This window comes from Vanacampus margaritifer, chromosome 20 (assembly GCF_051991255.1).
Source record: "Vanacampus margaritifer isolate UIUO_Vmar chromosome 20, RoL_Vmar_1.0, whole genome shotgun sequence".
NCBI lineage: Eukaryota > Metazoa > Chordata > Actinopteri > Syngnathiformes > Syngnathidae > Vanacampus > Vanacampus margaritifer.
The window spans coordinates 11,400,866-11,420,617 of NC_135451.1; the positions used below are offsets into that span (position 1 = coordinate 11,400,866).

The following is a 19,752-nucleotide window of genomic DNA, read 5'->3' on the forward strand; positions in this document are numbered from 1 at the left end:
ACTACAAGAGGAACATGAGCAGGATCCCCCCCCCCCCCCTAAAGTATAAATGGACCAAAATAGAACTGGTCAGTCAAGTATATACTGTAAACAAACAAATTGGTTTCACCATCCGATATGAATAAAAATGAAAAGCACAGCAGATGAGGGGGGTCATGTTCTACTTACATGTTTTAAATTCCATGCTAAGTAAAATATTTATCCTTATGACCCACGGATGGTCGAGAACTTCCCGCAGTGACATGCATGGTGGAGATCTGTTAAGTCCCCCCAGAAGCTCAGTTCAATTTACTGTGCATCATGCTGGTGCACAACAAAAGTTCAATCATGGCCCTTTCCAAATGGAAATTGAAACATAAAGTAGAGCAATTCAAAGGTAGTGTAGGCCTTTGGCGAAGGCAGGACCAAGGACAAGGCTAAAAAAGCCCTTTTCACACTGCACTCAGCGCATTTAGCTGTGTGAATTGGACATATTAAAAGGTGGTCAAAAATGAGCAAAGATGAAAGATTTCTCACCCTTACCTGACAACAAATGTGACCTCTTTATTTTTATTTTTTTTTTACCCTTTTCTTGTCGACGCGCACAAACACGCCACTATGGCAAGCACTTCTCTTCAGTTCACTGTCACCATGGTAACAACCTGAACACTGAAGACAGTCTGATGCTGCCTTGTGGCTGCATCGTTTTTGTGTTCAAATGTCCATTGCTTAGAAGGTTACAACGCTGTGGCATGGATGCTACTCGTTAGCCCGTCCATGGCTTTCTCCATTATGTGTTAGCAATCATTTTGTGGACTTTCCCAAGGCAAAGTCATGTGATTGATTTAAAATAAGCAACATGTTTTTATGGTGAGTTTGATAGTAAACATCAATAGGAAATAGCAATAGCTTCAAACCCTTTTTTTCTTTTTTTAATTACTCATCATCTGTCAAAATCTGTTGATAAACAAGTTTGTGCGCGTCATTAGCTTTCCTTTATGCAATATTCTTTGTTCAGACTTAATGAAGACATGTTTATCATATGATATTATATGCTTTTTGGAGGAAGGAATGTAAATCTACTAGTCATGTAGTCCGAACCATAGGTCAGAACCCTTTATTTAGGGTTTACTCACATCAGGCTATGTTCCTCCATACACTTGACATTACTGCCACCTAGGGGAAACTTACAGCACCGCTCCCTCTTTCAAAGTCCCTAACCCTTAGCTTGAAACCCTAACCTTAGCTTTAAACCATCATTTGAAACCCAACTTTGAAAACTGAGGTCACAAATTTTGACAGTTGATTTTTTTTTTAACCTATTATTTTATAGCCACTGTGATATATCGTGACCCTTCATTGAAACCCTACTCTGCCATCTACAGGCGAGAAGGCGCAATTGCAAATGCAAAACTGGAGCGCGACGGTGTCCAACTTCAGCGTCGCGCATGAGATGCAATCCAATATTATATGACTAATATAGTGACTCTTGCATGGTCATGACGTAATCAAAAAAGAGTGCTGACTCGACCCTGTTTTTCCTAGTGGTGGTTATTAGGTAAATTAGTGAACCGTCTGTCTTAAATGGTTCAATCTTGCCATCACGTCGTGAAACATGCTGTAAAATCATATCCAGTGCGCATGCGCGTTCAAGTGTTCCTCCTGTCACTGCGTCCGTTGCTCTGCCTGCCTCCCAGCGTGTAACATGCTTGGAACCGAGCCTCTAGCGAGATAATAATTATAATTAAAAAGAAAAGAAAGGTAGTGCTGGTAGCATTATTTGCCATTTGGGAGGGAATGGAACCCGTGTTGTGAGATTCCATGTAGGGCATGGAGCGCTCCTGATCGGCAAGCAGATCCATCCGTGCCTCATCTCGGATCCGTTTTGATGTCTAGAGGTCTGGCCATGTCTGCAAGAGAAAAGGGAATTCTAACCAAGGACAGTGTCAGCCTGCTCCCATGTTTCTATTTCGTTGAGGTGGGTCATTCGTCATTTATTTATTTATTATTATTATTATTATTTTTTTTTTACAAAAGCCTGTTGGGTGATGTTTTCATTCAAAAGCCATTTGCTCATCAAGTCATTTGGATTATGTAGGTCAAATAGAAACGTCAACATTTTTGCACACAATAACGTCGAAATGAAGGGACCCTAAAATAAAAAAAATAATACAGTCCTTTTTGTGGTAAAATATGAGACGGTTAATATTGCAGCAAAGTACACAAAGCGATACTGTAACAGACCATCAAGTGTCGAGTGGCTTTAACATAAGTCGAGGGCACAGGTGTCAAAGTCAAGGCCGGTGGGGGGATGGGGTGCAGAGGGGGGGGGGCATCATTTCATATACCAGGAAATGATGTGAGCCAAAAGGACATCTTTATTTTTCATCATTCTTAAGAGAGTAGCATCAAGAATAAAGTGAAAAATGTATTCACTTTTTGTTTTAAATTTGACTTACCTCTGATTTCAAAACAAGTTATCAATAAAGATGTGATACAAAATGCAAAGGGGATTGATTAGTACGTAATAACACATGTGGTTTCAGCCATAAGTGACCCTCGGAGTCCAAATTACCCCCCGATGAAAACAGGTTCCACTCTACCAGTTTACGGAGTAAAAAGCCGCCATGAATACTTCTGATGACGAAAACAATTCAAATACTTATTTAGAAATGCTCCCGTCCAGATTTCAAGTAGCTTGTGGTGACTGCCTTCTCTTTCCCAGCTTGACAATTTATGCATGCTCTAATTCACCAGTGGCCTGTGGCTCTACAATCAAACTGCCGTCATATATTATAGATTTGCTTCTAATGCTGTATGATGGATGGTGCAAGACTGCATGCGGCGTCCCGCTTTCGGTTTACACTTTGCGAAAAAGGGGGTTTCCCTTATCTTCCTTTTGGATTTGGATTTTCTATTTAAAAATCTATGCAGAATGCGACTTCTTGGATTTGCGGTTTTAATAGCTAATTCTGCTAATCGCCGAAGTATCCTTGCGCTGTATTGTTTTGCAAGAAGCAGGAGGCTTATTAAAAATGAGGTCAGTGCTGAAAGTTCTGCTCAGTGAATTACAGCACTTGCACATAAAATGATACCTACTCCAGCTAATTCTTAATCCGCTCGCTGGTTGACAGAAAGCTGAAGTTGTCCTGGGCTGTTTAGCTCAATCTCCTTTAATGACCAAAATTAAGGACATTTTTCCCCCACATTTCACATTTGGCACCATTTTTTTTTTTTTAATTAATAGGTTCTGTCATTTTATCGTAAATGCTCGCAATAGGGTGACCAGACAGACGGGGGAAGCAATCTTGTCAGTTGTATTACTTTAGCTAATGCTAAATGCTAGCTTGGTTGACAGTTCAACAATCAATGCACTCACAATTATCCAACCTCTTTAGTGAACGCCAAAAAAGATTGAGTACACAGCTATGGAGCCTTTTTTTCCCTTTATGCGGAAGAAGGTCTAATCTGTCCAAAATGACTTCTACTGTCTTCTACTATTTAGCCCATGTGACAATGTGTGACCCGATGGTCTTAGCCGTTTTCAACTGTGTGCAAGCGTGCCGATAGATAGAAAGCAGCAAGTAGCAAGAATAAAGGTCACAGCGACGCAACCACCTAGCTCGTCACCTATCTACATCTGTGCCAAAAGAGGCCTAATCAAACCTCATAACGTTTTTGTTGGAGACTGTGAATGTGTCGAATGTTAGTGTTAGTGGTGTTGTGTTGGAAGAATTGAGTTCTACGAAAAACTTTTCGCCAAGCAATGTAGAGATTTAGCTAATGCTAAATGCTAGCTTGGTTGACAGTTCAACAATCAATGCACTCACAATTATCCAACCTCTTTAGTCAATGCCAAAAGAGATTTAGTACACAGCTATGGAGCTTTTTTTTTCCTTTATGCGGATGAAGGTCTAATCTGTCCAAAATGACTTCTACTGTCTTCTACCATTTAGCCCATGTGACGATGTGTGACCCGATGGTCTTAGCCATTTTCAACTGTGTGCAAGCGTGCAGATACTGTAGATAGAAAGCAGCAAGTAGCAAGAATAAAGGTCACAGTGACGCAACCACCTAGCTCGTCACCTATCTACATCTGTGCCAAAAGAGGCCTAACCAAACCTCATAACGTTTTTGTTAGAGACTGTGAATGTGTCGAATGTTAGTGTTAGTGGTGTTGTGTTGGAAGAATTGAGTTCTACGAAAAACTTTTCGCCAAGCAATGTAGAGATTTAGCTAATGCTAGATGCTAGCTTGGTTGACAGTTCAACAATCAATGCACTCACAATTATCCAACCTCTTTAGTGAATGCCCCAAAAAATTTAGTACACAGCTATGGAGCCTTTTTTTTTTCCTTTATGCGGAAGAAGGTCTAATCTGTCCAAAATGACTTCTACTGTCTTCTATCATTTAGCCCATGTGACGATGTGTGACCCGATGGTCTTAACTGTTTTCAACTTTTATTACCTTAAAGTTCAAGAAAGTTAAAAGTGAACCAGGTTATGATATCCGTGAAGCCGTCTGAGAGGGTGAATTGGGGAAGAGATGCGTTATGTTTGGAGGACATAAAGCTAGTTGCCACCTGTGTAACACAATTTCTCCGACACATTTTCAAAGGATTTGATTGAGTGGGAGGATGTGGATGATAAAAAAGGAGAACAGAGCCTCGAGGAATATCCATTTTGACTGGGGGGAGTCCTGGGATCTCAGAAGTATTGTTAGACAAAATGAGACCGACTAGAGAGGTAGGACTCGAACCAGCAGTGAGGTGGCTGGGGGGAAAAAAATGGGAGCTAGACCGTCAGTACAGTACAAGCTAAAGTAGGGAACCAATGTTAGAAGTGTGTCAAAAATGATTTGATATCTAAGTAAGGAAGCAAGTGGATTCAAATCCTTGCTCAGGGGCACATCAGCAGCAGTCAGAATGAAGACTAGCATGTCTTCATCAAAGCTTTCTCTGTCTCCAAAAGCCTCACAAACGGGCGACTGTCGCCTCATTCTTATTCGCCTCGTTCTCGCCGATCACTCTTGTAACATGATGTCATGAATTTTAATTCATGACATCATTCCATTAAATAATGTTTGTCTCTCCTCTACAACTGTGATCACATATGAACTTAAAACAAACCACACGCGCATTGATTTTCCTTCATTCCGACTGCCTGTGGTGAAAGGAATGTAAATCGATCAATACGTAACTGTAATGATCTACAGCAGTAATCGTTCCGTATGAATTTCGATTGAAAGCTAAGTGCTCTGTTGTTAGCGGGCTGAAAATCGGATGAACGAGAATAAAACGTTTTTTTTTCCGATCTTTTTAATATTTCATTTTTTTTTCCCTTTAAAAACACACAAAAAAAAAGAAATAAAAAAGATGAACGAGAATAATAACACGCAAGATTTCTCCGTTTTAAGAGAGGTACTATCCATGCCTCTGGTCCAGCACCCCTGCCAAAATGACTTCGAGTCAAAGCCCAATGGAGCCCGATTTCCATTTTTACACATCTATTATTCAAATGCCAGTATCTTTTCTCTGATCTCCCTTTGCAATCACTGAAGGCCCGACGCAAACACGTTGGACCCGCTCGTTTGCTATTCTCATGCGCAACGCCAATTGCTATCCACATAATTCCAGTGCATGGGATGAGATGCGAAGGATTTTATGGGGGTAAGGTTTAACATAACATTTCCCGTTTACCGTGTGATCCTATCGTTGATGGAGATAATTGTTACCATTCTTGTGGGAAAATGTCCAAAAATTGACATTTCAGCTTTTATTTCCATCTGGATCTTGATAAACAACCGTTACCTAAAAAAGTGTTTTAAGACGGTGATCATTCAAACAATTGGTAGGACTGAATGTCGGCGTTCCGTTTTAGATCATATCGGAGCCGTCTCTCTGTGAAAACCACGCAAATGTGAAACTCAATTCTAGCTATCGCACACAAATCTGCCGTAGCTCATAAAAACGATCCTGATGAAGACCGAAACCACTTTGTATTATACAATGTGGCAAATCCTAAAAACCCTGTGTCTAAAGCCAAACAGTGGCAGGGTTTTTACAATTTGGACTTGGATTTGCCACCTCTGGTGTTAGACTTTAAATGGACAGATCAAGCAAAAATGGCAACAGTCTTGCGAGAGACTGGAAAGAAAGAAAGCATCACAGTCTCTTGTTTGCAGAAAACTTCATAAACTGCCCCAGAAGATGCAAACCGCTCATTAGCAAGAAATATAGAAAGCCAGGCTGGATCTCAGTCCTCCTCAGTCTTTCCTTTGGTCTCTTGAGGTCTCCCTAATTTGTTGGAATTTAGATGTTTCTGGGGTTGGTGAAAAATTCTGGTTGGTAACCCGGCGGGTAGTAGGTGATGTCTGGTCGGTGCTGCATTTCACTTTGCTTTCTTTTCTTTGATCCTTCCTCGGGTCTCCTGACAACCTCACGGCTCTAGCTGGATTCTGAAGCATTGGGCTTAGGTGAACGGTATGGGATTTTTAATAGGTTTTAGGCGGATTAATGAGTACACGCTCACACGCACGCACACATGCACATACTCACGCGCATAAAAAAAAGAAGAAAAAAAAGAGAGAGAGAGAGCAATGATGATGACATGTCAAATCGGTAAGATTACCGGGAGAACAATACTGAGCTCTCTCTAAGAAAAAAATAAATAAATAAATAAATATATATATATATATATATATATATATATATATATATATATATATATGTATTTTTAAAAATAAATAAAATAAAATAATTAAATAATAATAATAATAATAAATAAATAAATAAAATAAAAAATAATAATAATAAATAAAAAAATTTTTTTTTAAAGAAAGCCAGGCTGGAATTTGCCAAGTGATTACCCTAAAAAAAAAATCTAGTGAGAGTTTTGTGGACTGTTAGGAAAGTAAGACTGAAAGAAAGTAAGCCATCCAGAGTGTAGAAAACAATTAAGTGCACACAAACACACTCACGCACCAGCAGATGAGGCACCTGGAGAATTGAGCACTTCAGCCTGATTACCATCACACAGTGAATGAACGTTTGGAGCAGCTAAAAGGCCATCTAGGAAAAAAAAACTAGCCGTAATCCAGCCTCTACATAAATCGGAATTCAATCCCACACAGTGACTTCAATCAAATCTAATCTCAATTTAATTTCCATGACTACACCCTGATTATAAAATCAAATTACTGTTGTCATTGAAGCATAGCATTATGGATGGACATTTGCAACATTTACCATCTTGGTAACCTTATATTTATTCCCTTGGCATTTTTGTCTAGACACTTTACGACTTCAATGTGTCTCATGTGAGTACGTTTCGGCCTCTGTCTTCTGTTGTGTTCTTCTCTAGCTGCCCATCTTGGTGTCATCTATGGTCAGCTTGTACTTCCTGGAGTGGACAGATTTGTTCAAGCCAGTGAAGTCTGGCTTCAACTGTCATGACCGCAGTCTCAGCCTACCTTACATCGACCCTAACCATGAGGTCGTCCCGCTTCTGATGCTGCTTAGCCTGGCTTTTGCAGGGCCTGCCATCACGGTAAGAGATGAGTCAAATCATTACTTGCAAATATATGGAATGTATTCGAGCGTTGCACAATTTGTTGTTTGAGCAATTTTAGAGGTTTATTCAGATCATTGGTAGCAACCGCATTTACGTACTTCCTGGAGTTGGTTACGATAACTATTCAAGTCAATAAGGCAAATCAATGTCTACGTCTAGTGCTGTCAAAATATGAACTAAAAAAAATAATTGACCAGGACAAGGACAGGAAGAACAAAAAATGAAGCATGATGACAATGGAGCTGGTTGAACTACCAGAAACTTTCATTTTTTATTTTTTTATTTTTATTATTTTTCTGGAGAGCTCAGTATTGTTCATTCGGTAATTTTACCGATTTGACATGTCATCATCATTGCTCTCTTTTTTTTTTTTCTTCTTTTTTTCCCCAGAAACTATTTTTAGCCGTAGCATTAATTTGGTACATCTTAGGAACGTCATCATGGAGCCAAGTGCGCCTCAGAAGAGAGAGGAATGAGATCCACTACTAAAAAGTAAAGTGAAGCAAGAAAAGATGGCCAAATCAGAGTGGAGTGTTACTCGCCAAAGAACAAAACTTTGGGCTGTTAATTCATTTGATCCCAAAAACATATAAATATACGTTCTATTTTAAACATTACCATGCTCCCAAAGATGTATTTACACTTATTTTAATGTTGTTGTTTTTCCGCTAGGAGAGAATGCTTGAAGCAATGGTAGTTATTACAAAAACAACCAGCAGGTGGGAAGCCGAGTATAAGAGACCAAAAAGGGCCAAAACTCTTTCCCCCCACAGTTTCAAACAAGTTTGTGAATAATGACGAAACTTAGCTATATTCTAATGCTAATTTCTGCAAAACTGAAACAGATAGAAATATACATAATCTTTTTTTTGGTTTTTATAGCAATAGAGCACAATATCCCGTGGGCCTTGCGAAATCAGTCAAAATCCAGTAAACAGCCAGGAGCGAAGGGGGTTGCTTCAGTGAAAATCACAGTTGCTTGTCTACTTTTTAAGTCAGCTTGTAGCACACTTGAGTGACGTCACGAACGCCGTAATCTCGACATCCAAGACCCCGACGCCCTCTTACCGGTCAATGACGATTTTAATCTTGCTTGCAACAGAAGCCGGAAGAAGCTCAATCCAGTCTCCCAAGACTGTACACTTACAAGGAGGGAAAAAACCAAGGCTGGTGGAGCATAAAAGCCATGATCCAGGATGAAACGACTTTGATCACTGAATACATCAACAAGATGGCCCCCAGTGTTAAACTGCTAAGCGATTCCCTCAGAAAGCAGAAGGAAAAGCAACCAGCGTGGCAGTACAAGACTGTGCACTGCAATTACCACTGACAGAAGTGGCTGAGGTTTAAAAATCGCATCAGTGGCTGGAAAAGGCCGGTCTGGCGTTGAAGCACAGGAACAGACTCTAAGACTTAAGTACAAGATTGATAGAGGCCATCCATGGTCGACCACACTGCAAAGGACCCCAGGTGCAGGCTGTGCCGAGATTCCCCTGAGACAGTCCAGGACATCACGGCAAGGTGTAATATCAGAATCAGAAGCTCATTTTCAACAAAAATGCCCGTGTCTTCTTTTTTTTATTTTTTATTTTTTTTATTATTCTTTTTTTCTGGAGAGCTCAGTATTGTTCATTCGGTAATTTTACCGATTTGACATGTCATCATCATTGCTCTCCTTTTTTTAGTATATTTTTTTTTTTGTATGTGGGTGAATATGTGTATGTGCGTGCCCGTGTCTTCTGAATTTTTTTTAAATTATTTATTTATTTACTTATTTTATTTTATTTTTATTTTTTTTTCTGGAGAGCTCAGTATTGTTCATTCGGTAATTTTACCGATTTGACATCATCATTGCTTTCCTTTTTTTTTTTTGTATGTGGGTGAATATGTGTATGTGCGTGCCCGTGTCTTCTGAATTTTTGTTTAAATTATTTATTTATTTACTTATTTATTATTATTTTTTATTTTTTTCTGGAGAGCTCAGTATTGTTCATTCGGTAATTTTACCGATTTGACATCATCATTGCTTTCCTTTTTTTTTTGTATGTGGGTGAATATGTGTATGTGCGTGCCCGTGTCTTCTGAAATTTTTTATTATTATTTATTTATTTACTTATTTATTTATTTTTTATTTTTTTTCTGGAGAGCTCAGTATTGTTCATTCGGTAATTTTACCGATTTGACATCATCATTGCTTTCCTTTTTTTTTTTTTGTATGTGGGTGAATATGTGTATGTGCGTGCCCGTGTCTTCTGATTTTTTTTTTTAATTATTTATTTATTTACTTATTTATTATTATTTTTTAATTTTTTTCTGGAGAGCTCAGTATTGTTCATTCGGTAATTTTACCGATTTGACATCATCATTGCTTTCCTTTTTCTTTTTTTTTTGTATTATTTTTTTTTGTATGTGGATGAATATGTGCGTGCCCGTGTCTTCTGAATTTTTAATTTATTTATTTATTTATTTACTTATTTATTTATTTATTTATTTATTTTTCTGGAGAGCTCAGTATTGTTCATTCGGTGATTTTACCGATTTGACATCATCATTGCTTTCCTTTTTTTTTTGTATGTGGGTGATTATGTGTATGTGCCTGCCCGTGTCTTCTGAATTTTGGGATAAATCAGAAAACTGCCAGCTCCGAAACAGCAGGATGCCTGTTTTTTTTTTTTTCCAATAATGGATGCGTCTTCTACATCCTCGACGACAAGTATCGGCAAGCGTACTATCTTCCGCTTGTTCCAGGAATACAAAGTATACCCAGCCGCGAACGTTCGTAGATCCATGGGAAACAAAAATCACAACTAGAGAGAAAAATTGAGACTACACCCTTAGATCCCGACTTCAGACCTCCAGTAGCAGGCGGAGCTCTCTTCGATCTGGCGTCGTAAGCAGCAACGACTACTACGGATAGAAACGCTCAAGTTGACAAAAAGTCATTTAAAAACTTTTAAATAATTTTTCTTAAAGAATTTGTGCACTGAAATACAATTCTTAGTTCTCTTGTTTAAACGTTCCCGACTTTGGCAACAATTCACCGGCGTCCTACCCTTACCCTTACCCTACCGTAGAGTATATTAGCTGTAAATGCATGTGTGGCGTTGTGTTAACAGATCATGATTGGAGAGGCCATCCTGTTTTGTTGTCTATCTCGAAGAAAAAGCAGCGCTGGGGCAGAGGCAAACATCAACGCAGCCGGCTGCAACTTCAACTCTTTCATTCGTAGAGCAATCCGGTTTGTTGGTACGGTTCTTTTTCTTCTAAATTTTACAATCGTCCCGGGTTTACGTGGGTCATTGAGAAGCATTAAAAGTCATGAACTGGATTCTGCTCAAATTTAGGCCTAATGGCATTAAGAAGCATTAAATACAATGTCGAGAGGTATTTGAATTTTTTTTAAATAAAATTCTTCTTCATGCTTTAATTTACATACAACGTATATAAGAGTGACTATAACACAATTTAGAAATAATTAATGTTGCCGTTTACAATGAGTTGTTTCATGTTCCAAATTGCTGTGAAAAAAAGAAAAATATAGTGTTCCTGTCACCGACATCCAACATGAAACATCAATGCCACGTAGTGGCAGAAAATTACCTCAACACACATCTATGACACTCTTTTTAACGTTAACTGTAACTTTATGAATTACTTAGGAAAAGTGCTGTATCAATAAATAAATAAAAAAGGTACACCCACATTTGTATTTGGTAGCTATATTTGTCCACTTTTATGTTAATTAAAAAGAGTATGAAAAACTTGAAAAATATATTTTATTGTACATTAATAACAGATATAACGTGCTATTAATTTACGATTATCACAAGTTAACTATGGAACTCATGTGATTAATTACGATTAAAAATTGTAATCTGCCAACCTAATATACAGTACGATGTCGGCAAGTTGTTTTTACATTTTTGTCACCAACAAAATGAGTAGTAAAAGTTGTTTCTTTTCCTCAGGTGTTCACGCGTTCGGTCTTTGTGCCACTGCCCTCATCACAGACATCCTTCAGCTGATGACGGGCTACCCGGCCCCTTACTTCCTCACAGTGTGTAAACCAAACTACACCACCCTCAACATCAGCTGTGAGCAGAACCCTTACATCATGGAGGATATCTGCTCCGGGGTCGACGCTGCAGCTATTAACCAGGGCAGGTCAGCGTGAAGCCTCGTCTTCTTGTTTCTTAATTACGCTATATCACTTCCTGTAGAATTAAGTTCCGCCTGGTATGATACGGTACAATGTGGTACGACACTGAAGGTGTCCAACTCTAAATTTGCATGTATACTGTAAAAAGCATTTAATTATCTTTTTATCCATTGCAGAAAATCATTCCCGTCCCAGCACGCTACTCTGGCATCATTTGCAGCTGTCTACGTTTCGGTGAGTTTGGGCCCATAAAATGTTAGCATATAAAATATTTAAGAAAAAGCCGCATGTGTCACGGTTAAAGGTAAGATTACTTGGTATGATAATATATCGTCACAACAGGGGAGAAATATCATTATCACACATTTTGTTGTGAAATTTATGAACATTGATGTGTCAACAGATGTACTTCAACAGCACACTGACAGACTCGTCCAAATTGCTCAAGCCCCTGCTGGTCTTCTCCTTCGTCATCTGCGCTATTATTTGTGGTCTGACTCGGATTATTCAGTACAAGAACCATGCCATCGATGTCTATCTTGGATTTCTGCTTGGTGGAGCCATCGCTATCTACCTGGTATGTCTGCCCTGACTTAAGTATGTTTGTAAGGTTGTTTTGATAAGGATCATTAAGACGAGGACGTTTCTCATCCTAATGAGAAACATATTTCGATTTTTCCACATTTTTATCTAATTGGCGGCCATTGACAACCAGTTCAGGGTGTACCCTGCCCACTGCCCGAAGTCAGCTGAGATAGGCTCCAAACCCGACTACTGTACACTGTATGGTGCCTGGTGTAATGCAGTGTGGTATTCACATATGGAAAATTTTTGTCACGTTACCAGGGTCTTTATGCCGTTGGAAATTTCCGTCCTAATGAAGAGTCAAGCAGCAGCCGCCCTCCCCAGCCCCACTGCCCCACCTGCTCCCTACCACACATCAGTCAAGAGGCAATACTTCATCACCTGCAAATGAAAGCCAGCATATCGGGGGATCCCGGCATTCCCGGCATTCCCGCCTCCCAGTCAGAAGGCATTCTCCATCGGGGTCTTCCACAGCAGAAGGCCGACGATAGCCTGAAGCGCTCCGGCAGAGATGCGGACGGGATCTCGTCCCACAGTCCACGGAGCAAAGAGACCATCGTGACCTTTAGCCACACCCTCCCTCGCGTTCACACCCCGCAGGCCATCGCAGCGTACGAGGAGGCGGCCAGACGTCACGCTGCCACCCTTCACCACGCCTCCATGGATTCCAGCCGTTCAAAGCAGCTTTTGTCCCAGTGGAAAAGCAAAAACAACCACAAATGCACTCTCCAGGTACCCGACTGTTTCCCGCCTTCCGGAGACTTATCTCCTCAGCCCGCTCAACATCCTCATCACCATGGCAGCATGGAGGTGCGATCCAGCTCCGAACCGTCGGCTATGGGTCTGGATGCTAGCTTCGAAGCTCACGCGTATCTGTCCAAACTGGCCACAGGAGCAAGTACCACCTTGCCAAGTAACTGCAGCGGCATCACCGGAGGAGCGAGAATGTTGATGCAACCTCGACCTGGGTCTTCGCAACTGGTCCACATACCGGAAGAATCGCATGAGAACTATCACAATAGCTCCCCAAAAGCCGGAGGAGGCGGGAGTGACAGTCTTTCTTCAGGAGACGGCACAGTTCAGACCAACTGGCAAAGGGTTGCTGAGAAGACTGCGGGTTGCAGGACTAACGACGAAGGGAAGAAAACCCAGCCGCGGATCATGCAAGTGATCGCGATGTCTAAGCAGCAGGGTCTACTTCAGACCCATTCCAAAAGCTTGGATGACAGCAGCACCGTCGCTAGTTCGCAGGGGTTGGCTCACTACAGGGCTCTTACCGCCGACAAGGATCCAGGTACCACGACAGTACCAAGCTCACTGGGAAGCACCACAGGCAGTATTTCAGGCAGCACCGGCGCAATCGTTCGAATAGAAGCGCACCCTGAAAACAGACCGGTTATCCAAGCTCCTTCCACCGACGGAAGCGGATCTTGGCGGTGGCGGTCTCTGGATCACGGCAACGGAGCCGTCGTCGGGCACGGGAGTAACGGGAGCGGGAGTTTGAGGCAATCCTTCGATCTCAACGATCTGAGCAGAGACTCGGAAAGCTCAGACTCGATACGGGAAGGGTCGATTGACAGGAAGCGAGTCAACCCGCCCACAGTTACTGTTCATACAAGTCAACCGGAGCAGAAGCTCCATAATCAGAGCCTCTCTACGATAAGGGTCACTCCGGGGGATGTCAGTGGCGCCGGATCTGGCGGAGGCAACGGAGACACCGCTTCAGAAATACCCTCAGTCGCCTCCAGTCGGGAATCCACACTACGGCGAAAAGGCCATAACGTCATCCTGATTCCGGAGAGAGGAAACAGCCCGGATATCACGCGAAATGTTTTCTACAAGGGAGCGTCGATACCTAATAAGGAATAACGCACAGAATGACTGATGGCTTCTACAAGCTTGATTTTCTGGGTGCTTTGATTTCACACTTGCACCCTTTGTCTTTCTTTACCCAAACTTAGTTCATTTCCTCCCTTGGTGCAGTTGCTTTGTTGTAAACACAGTAATCAAGTTCCGGTAGAATCAACCAGAAGTGGTCCCAACAAACTTGGTGCGGTACTGTTGTGACAATCTACTTTGCGCCGCTTCACCTAACAAATGAAAAAAAAAAACTGGTTTTAATGGTGATGTGACGAGAGCTAGCTAACAGTTAAACGGGCGACTGTTCGAACCTGCCTTTGGTTTAGCATGCATGCGTTTAACATGCCGTCATTCAAGCAACACATGCTAAGAACGTCCATATGAAGTGTAGCTTAGCTATTTGCCGCTATAGTGTAGCCTGGTAGATTATGAAGTTGCGAGCGAAGGACAATTTTGCTCCAAGTCCAGCCAGCAAACCGTCTTCCTGTCCACGTGCTTTCTCCCTTCACAAAAAAACCCGAAAGCAAGGTCACGTTTGTTGAGACACATTGTGGTTCCGTTGAAATTTTGACAGTGCGACCAAATTCCAACACCGGATGCCACCACACGCATTATAAAATATTAGCGCTCATTATATATACCATCAGAAACTGATTTATGTAGCATGAGATTTTTGTAAACTAAAGCACAACCTTTTAAGTGTTGACAGAAATAATCACTGTGTACTTTGTAGCCACTAAGGACACTTATTTATCTGTGATTTACCAGTGGTGTCAATGGATTTTTTTTTTTTTTTAACAACATTGTACATTTTGAATCAGAAAAGACGGGGAAAATACACGCTTTTTCAGAATTTGAATACTGCAAAGAAATGTTGATGTTTGTGAGACCAGTTTTTGAGAAGGGTGCTATACCAGAAGACACAACGTGATTAAATGATATGCGAAAACAATGATGACATAACATATAACAAAAATCAGTTTTGTATTTTGGCTCTTTTTGTGGATAAACACTCAACAGAAAACTGATTTTGAACCATAAGTGTGCTTAGTATTCCTTCTGTAGCTTTGAAGTCAAATAAGCTGCCACTTGCACTGAAAGTGTTTACTGTACTATATGCTGTATGACCATATCATAATATCCAATGCATTAGAATAGTCGATTTTTTTTTTTTTTTTTAACGAAAAATATATCTTTAACTAGCACACAATATTTGAATATTTTCTGGTATTCGCCACACAGTTTCACCTGAGAGTTATTTGGTTTTTACGGACATTGTATGTGGACAATATTAAGGTCAGTAAACTAATAATATGAATTGCTTCTAAACAGAAATCCAATTTTTATGACCAATTTATTTTGAAAATGTTTCAGGGTGCCTTTTGCCAAAAAAAAGAGAAATAATTTATGTAAAGTGTATATTATTTTCAAATATACGGTAATTGAGTTTCTGTAGCCTACATTTAAAGATGCAATACTAAATATCATGAACCATTATGTATGATTATCCAATACTGCTGTAGATTTTGTTATTAACGATCTCTTTGTGTTGTATGATTTTTGGATTAACCGTTCTTTTTTTTTTTGCATACCCGTCTTAAAACGTACAATTAAAAAAAAGGTACAATTGAAGCCTTCCAAACTATTTGTTACAATAAATTATATTTCCGAGTTATAACGTTCAAATAATATTTCTTTTGTGGATGTTTTGATGTACTTGTATTGTTTTTTTTATGCCGGTATTTGATTTTGGGCGTATTATGGAGGACTGGTTTTCCTGTTTCGGGCAGTGACCAAAGTACAGGACAAAAGTGGCTTACAGTTTGTCATATTTGTTCTGAAAGTGTTGCTGTGCTGGACACTTTAAATAATGGAAGAAAACAAAACTTATCACATTCCAGTAAATGAGTGTAACCATTCTTTAGAGTGTGTTGAAAAGGATTTTTCACGTTTTTCTGAAAACGATTTAGATATATTGACCATATTATAGATTATTTCTTCTCTAATCTTTGCATGGTTTATTCAGCCTATCATTCACTTTATGTGTTCTCTATATGTGGTCTCTATTTGATATGACAAGGACTTTCTCATAGCAGGTTGAATTGACACTATTATTTTCAGACTTTGTATTGAAATGTGTGCACAACTTTGCGATTTGACTGCTTCCAAAATGGCAAACTTTTGTACAATCTTTTTTTTTTTTTTTTACCAATAATGGGGCTTGTCGGGCAGTCCTCTTTGTATTGATGGAAATAATGAGTCAGAAGTATGTATAAATATAATTGTGTTTATTTTTTGTCTTAATCATAACATCAAGCATTTGGTTCTCAATCCACTGAAACATGTTCAGTCATTCATTTTGTATATCTTAAGAAAAGATTGCTGTAGGTTTATTATTTTTCATCCATAATTGATGGATTCTGTTATAAAGGAGCCTGCACGATATTCATTTAATTCGGTGATTCTTTCTCCTACTACAGAGAGGCTTCTTACCATACATTGATGTAAACTGCAGAATCAAGCTCGCCATACATCCAAACCCGCCAAAGGGTGTTTCATTGTAGCGCCCCCTGCCCTAAAACCTAAAAACCCCTTTCCATTGGTGCTTAACTCTTTGACTGCCAGACGTTTTCAGAAAAAGGATGCCGTGGGTGCCAGCCGATTTAAGTATTTTTGACTGATCTTTCAAGGTCCACAGAAAATTATGTGTTTGGACTATGGAAACACACATACTACCAAATGAAAGATTGGACTCTCGTCTTTCATCAGAAAAAAAAGTTTGTTTCTACCTTATTCCGTTTTTCAGTAATCAACAATAGGAAATGGTTAGTTTCACCTCTGTTTTGAAAAAAACGTCTTTGGCACTCCTCCATAGGATTTTACTAAACGTTATATAACGTTTTTGGCAGTCAAAGAGTTAAGAGTCAGGCACTTGAAAGCATCTTCGGCGATCTGTCATTTTTTATTGACTAGAAGGAAAGTGCACTTTGCTGTCCAAGTCCCATTACTCATCCTCTTTATATCCACTCTTCTAGATTTGGGTTTTCAGATGAAACCCAGAAATTAGAGACAAGACTGATCTTGAGTGTCACATCACTTTATCTATAGTGCAAGATAACCACATTAGCCTGGCATTTGTTGATAAACAATCAATGCGTTGCGCTAACCAATGAAACGACAAGCATCCCTTCCACAGTTCACAAAAAAAAAAAAAACTACAATCCATTCTGAGCAAAATAGTGAATATGAATGAAATGTCTGTCATGAAGAAGAGAAGAGAGTCGGTTTTTGATGAACGTCAAATGGGGGGAAAACTGTGAATTAATGCTCTCTGCATGAATCGTCTTGTGTTGCCACTGGTTGTATAATAAATGTTTGTTTTTGAGACTGTGATCAGCTGTATGAATTCTATGCACCGTGAAAAAATAAAAAATAAATCATCTCCGGCTGAGTTTAAAAAGGAGAAAATATATCATCAATAGTAATTTTTATAATATTATGTTTGCTATCCATGGTTATAATAATAAATATATTGTCTGTTTTGATGACACCAAATATAGTACATTTAGAAAAGTATGTATTTAAGCAATCCAATTTACTCAACTGAGCACGCTGATCAGGGTAGTTGATGAATTGTGAATTGTCTAAATGATTAAAGTTTGCTAATGAAACGGTCAGGTTGCTGTATGTCCTTATTTGACTCGTTTTTTTTTCCCCACTCACACATGCGACTAAAGCACTCTCACCCGCCAGTGACATACTCTCACACTACTGAATTTGTTGATAAATACTACTAAAACGCCGTCTCACACACACTACAGAAACATCCACACACATCCTGCTGAAATGCTCACATACACCAATGAATGTTTTTTACTCGCACGTGCGACCAAAACATTCTCACGTATGCAATGCCTTTGCATTACTGATTAGCATACATTACTACTAAAACGCTGTCGCACGCTACACAAGCTTTCACACACTGCTGGAATGCTCACGCGCACTAATAAATGGTTTTCACTCACAGTGGCGACTAAAATGCTCTCATTCGCCGATTAAATGTTCTCAGATTTCTGATACATTACATTCTGAACATAAACTACTAAAACACTGTCACATTTACTGCTGAAATGTTCTTGTACATACTACTAAAACACTCTCATGTATACGACCAGACCACTTTCATACACACCACCGAAATGCTCTCATGCGCACTACTGAAGTACTCTTTAAAAAAAAAAAAAAAACCTCTCTTTCACAACCAGTAAACTCAGACACTAAAAATCCTCACTGAAACGCTCTCATGCGTACTACCAGAACTCACACACACTGTTATGATTTGTGTATGATGCTTAGGTTTGTTGTTTTGTTTTATTATTGTGTGCTGTCTTGCTCGTTAGGTTTTGTTTTCACCTGTGCTCGTCAACCTGCTCCCTTGTGTCATCCAATCAAGCCACTTGTGTCTTGTCCAGGTGTCTCTCGTTATCTTGTCAGTCAGCTTCTATTTAGTTTCCTGGTTTCGTTCAGTCTTGGTTGGATCATTGGCGTTGTCACCACTCCTGTGTTTTGTTGTTACTTTGTTTTGTTTTTTTGGTCTTTTCAGAACTTTATTGGTTTTGGTTATTTTGAGTTTTAACCCCCGGTACCCCTGTTAGTGTTTTTGTTAAATAAATTGTGTTCCACCACACCAGCTGATCGTGACACACACATTACCAAATAGTTTCCCCACTCACAAGCACACGCTCTCACACATGCGACTCAAAAACTCTCATATACATGACTGCAACACTTCTCATACATTGTTAAATCGTTACACTACTATTAAAACACTCATACACATTTAAATTAAAATGTATACTAAAATAAAAATAATAATTCATATCAATAGCAATCTGGTGACTTTTTCTTCAATCAATCAACCCTAAATGGTCAATCTGTTTTCCACCCAAGACAACCTTATGATGGTCCTACTTCGCTTTTTCCACCAGGGGCCAGAGTTTCTCTCAGCAAACGTGCTGCATTTGGCACCCTCCGAAAGATAAGCCCCAGAGTAACTTTACCACTGATGCTAAGCACCCCTGCGCTCACACATCTTCATTCACAGTAACCATCCAAAACCGGAGTTCTTATTTTCAGCTCAAATCCTGCTCTCAGCATATGATTTTGTGTCCAGCCTGCAAATGAATGACTCTCGCACAAAGCCACCACTGTAATCTCACCACATCTTCATAGCTCATTTACAGAAATACACCCACCAAAAAAAATTTACTTGAGTTTTTTTTTTTTTTTTCCCACACTTGCAAATGGAATAATCCAAATCAGACTAAGGGGTGAATTTAATCCTACATACACATGACAGAAAAAAAGGGTTGAGATGCTGTAAGTTTTCAAAATGTCAGCCATTGAAGATATGTAAGTCGATCACATGAAGGAATGCCATTCCGAACAGCTTGAGTCAGTTCCTCCTCCGTGCACTGGCTGGTGATCTTGTACAAATTTGAGTGGGTATTGTTGCTATGGTAACAAAAACCCATCCATGTCACACTGTAAAGTGGGACAGTGTTTCTAAAACGGCACACAGCGACACACAGAAAGCAT

General features: G+C 39.7%; 1 protein-coding gene across 1 annotated transcript; it reads left to right on the plus strand.

Annotated features, from left to right (window-relative positions):
* The first annotated feature begins 1,643 nt into the window (after nt 1-1,643).
* plppr4b (phospholipid phosphatase related 4b) lies at nt 1,644-17,831 on the plus strand. The gene is made up of 7 exons (XM_077554964.1): nt 1,644-1,957; nt 7,341-7,526; nt 10,667-10,796; nt 11,519-11,714; nt 11,886-11,943; nt 12,113-12,286; nt 12,556-17,831. Exons 1-7 carry the CDS (start codon nt 1,868-1,870, stop codon nt 14,161-14,163), a joined length of 2,442 nt encoding a protein of 813 aa, XP_077411090.1. The 5' UTR covers nt 1,644-1,867; the 3' UTR covers nt 14,164-17,831.
* Nucleotides 17,832-19,752: the final 1,921 nt, after the last annotated feature.

Bases quoted from the DNA above. Each gene is read 5' to 3' on its own strand.
- plppr4b (XM_077554964.1), top strand. From the start codon at position 1,868: ATGTCTAGAGGTCTGGCCATGTCTGCAAGAGAAAAGGGAATTCTAACC. The intron at 1,958-7,340 runs GTGGGTCATTCG...GTTCTTCTCTAG, and splicing joins CATGTTTCTATTTCGTTGAG to CTGCCCATCTTGGTGTCATC. The intron at 12,287-12,555 runs GTATGTCTGCCC...TCACGTTACCAG, and splicing joins GAGCCATCGCTATCTACCTG to GGTCTTTATGCCGTTGGAAA.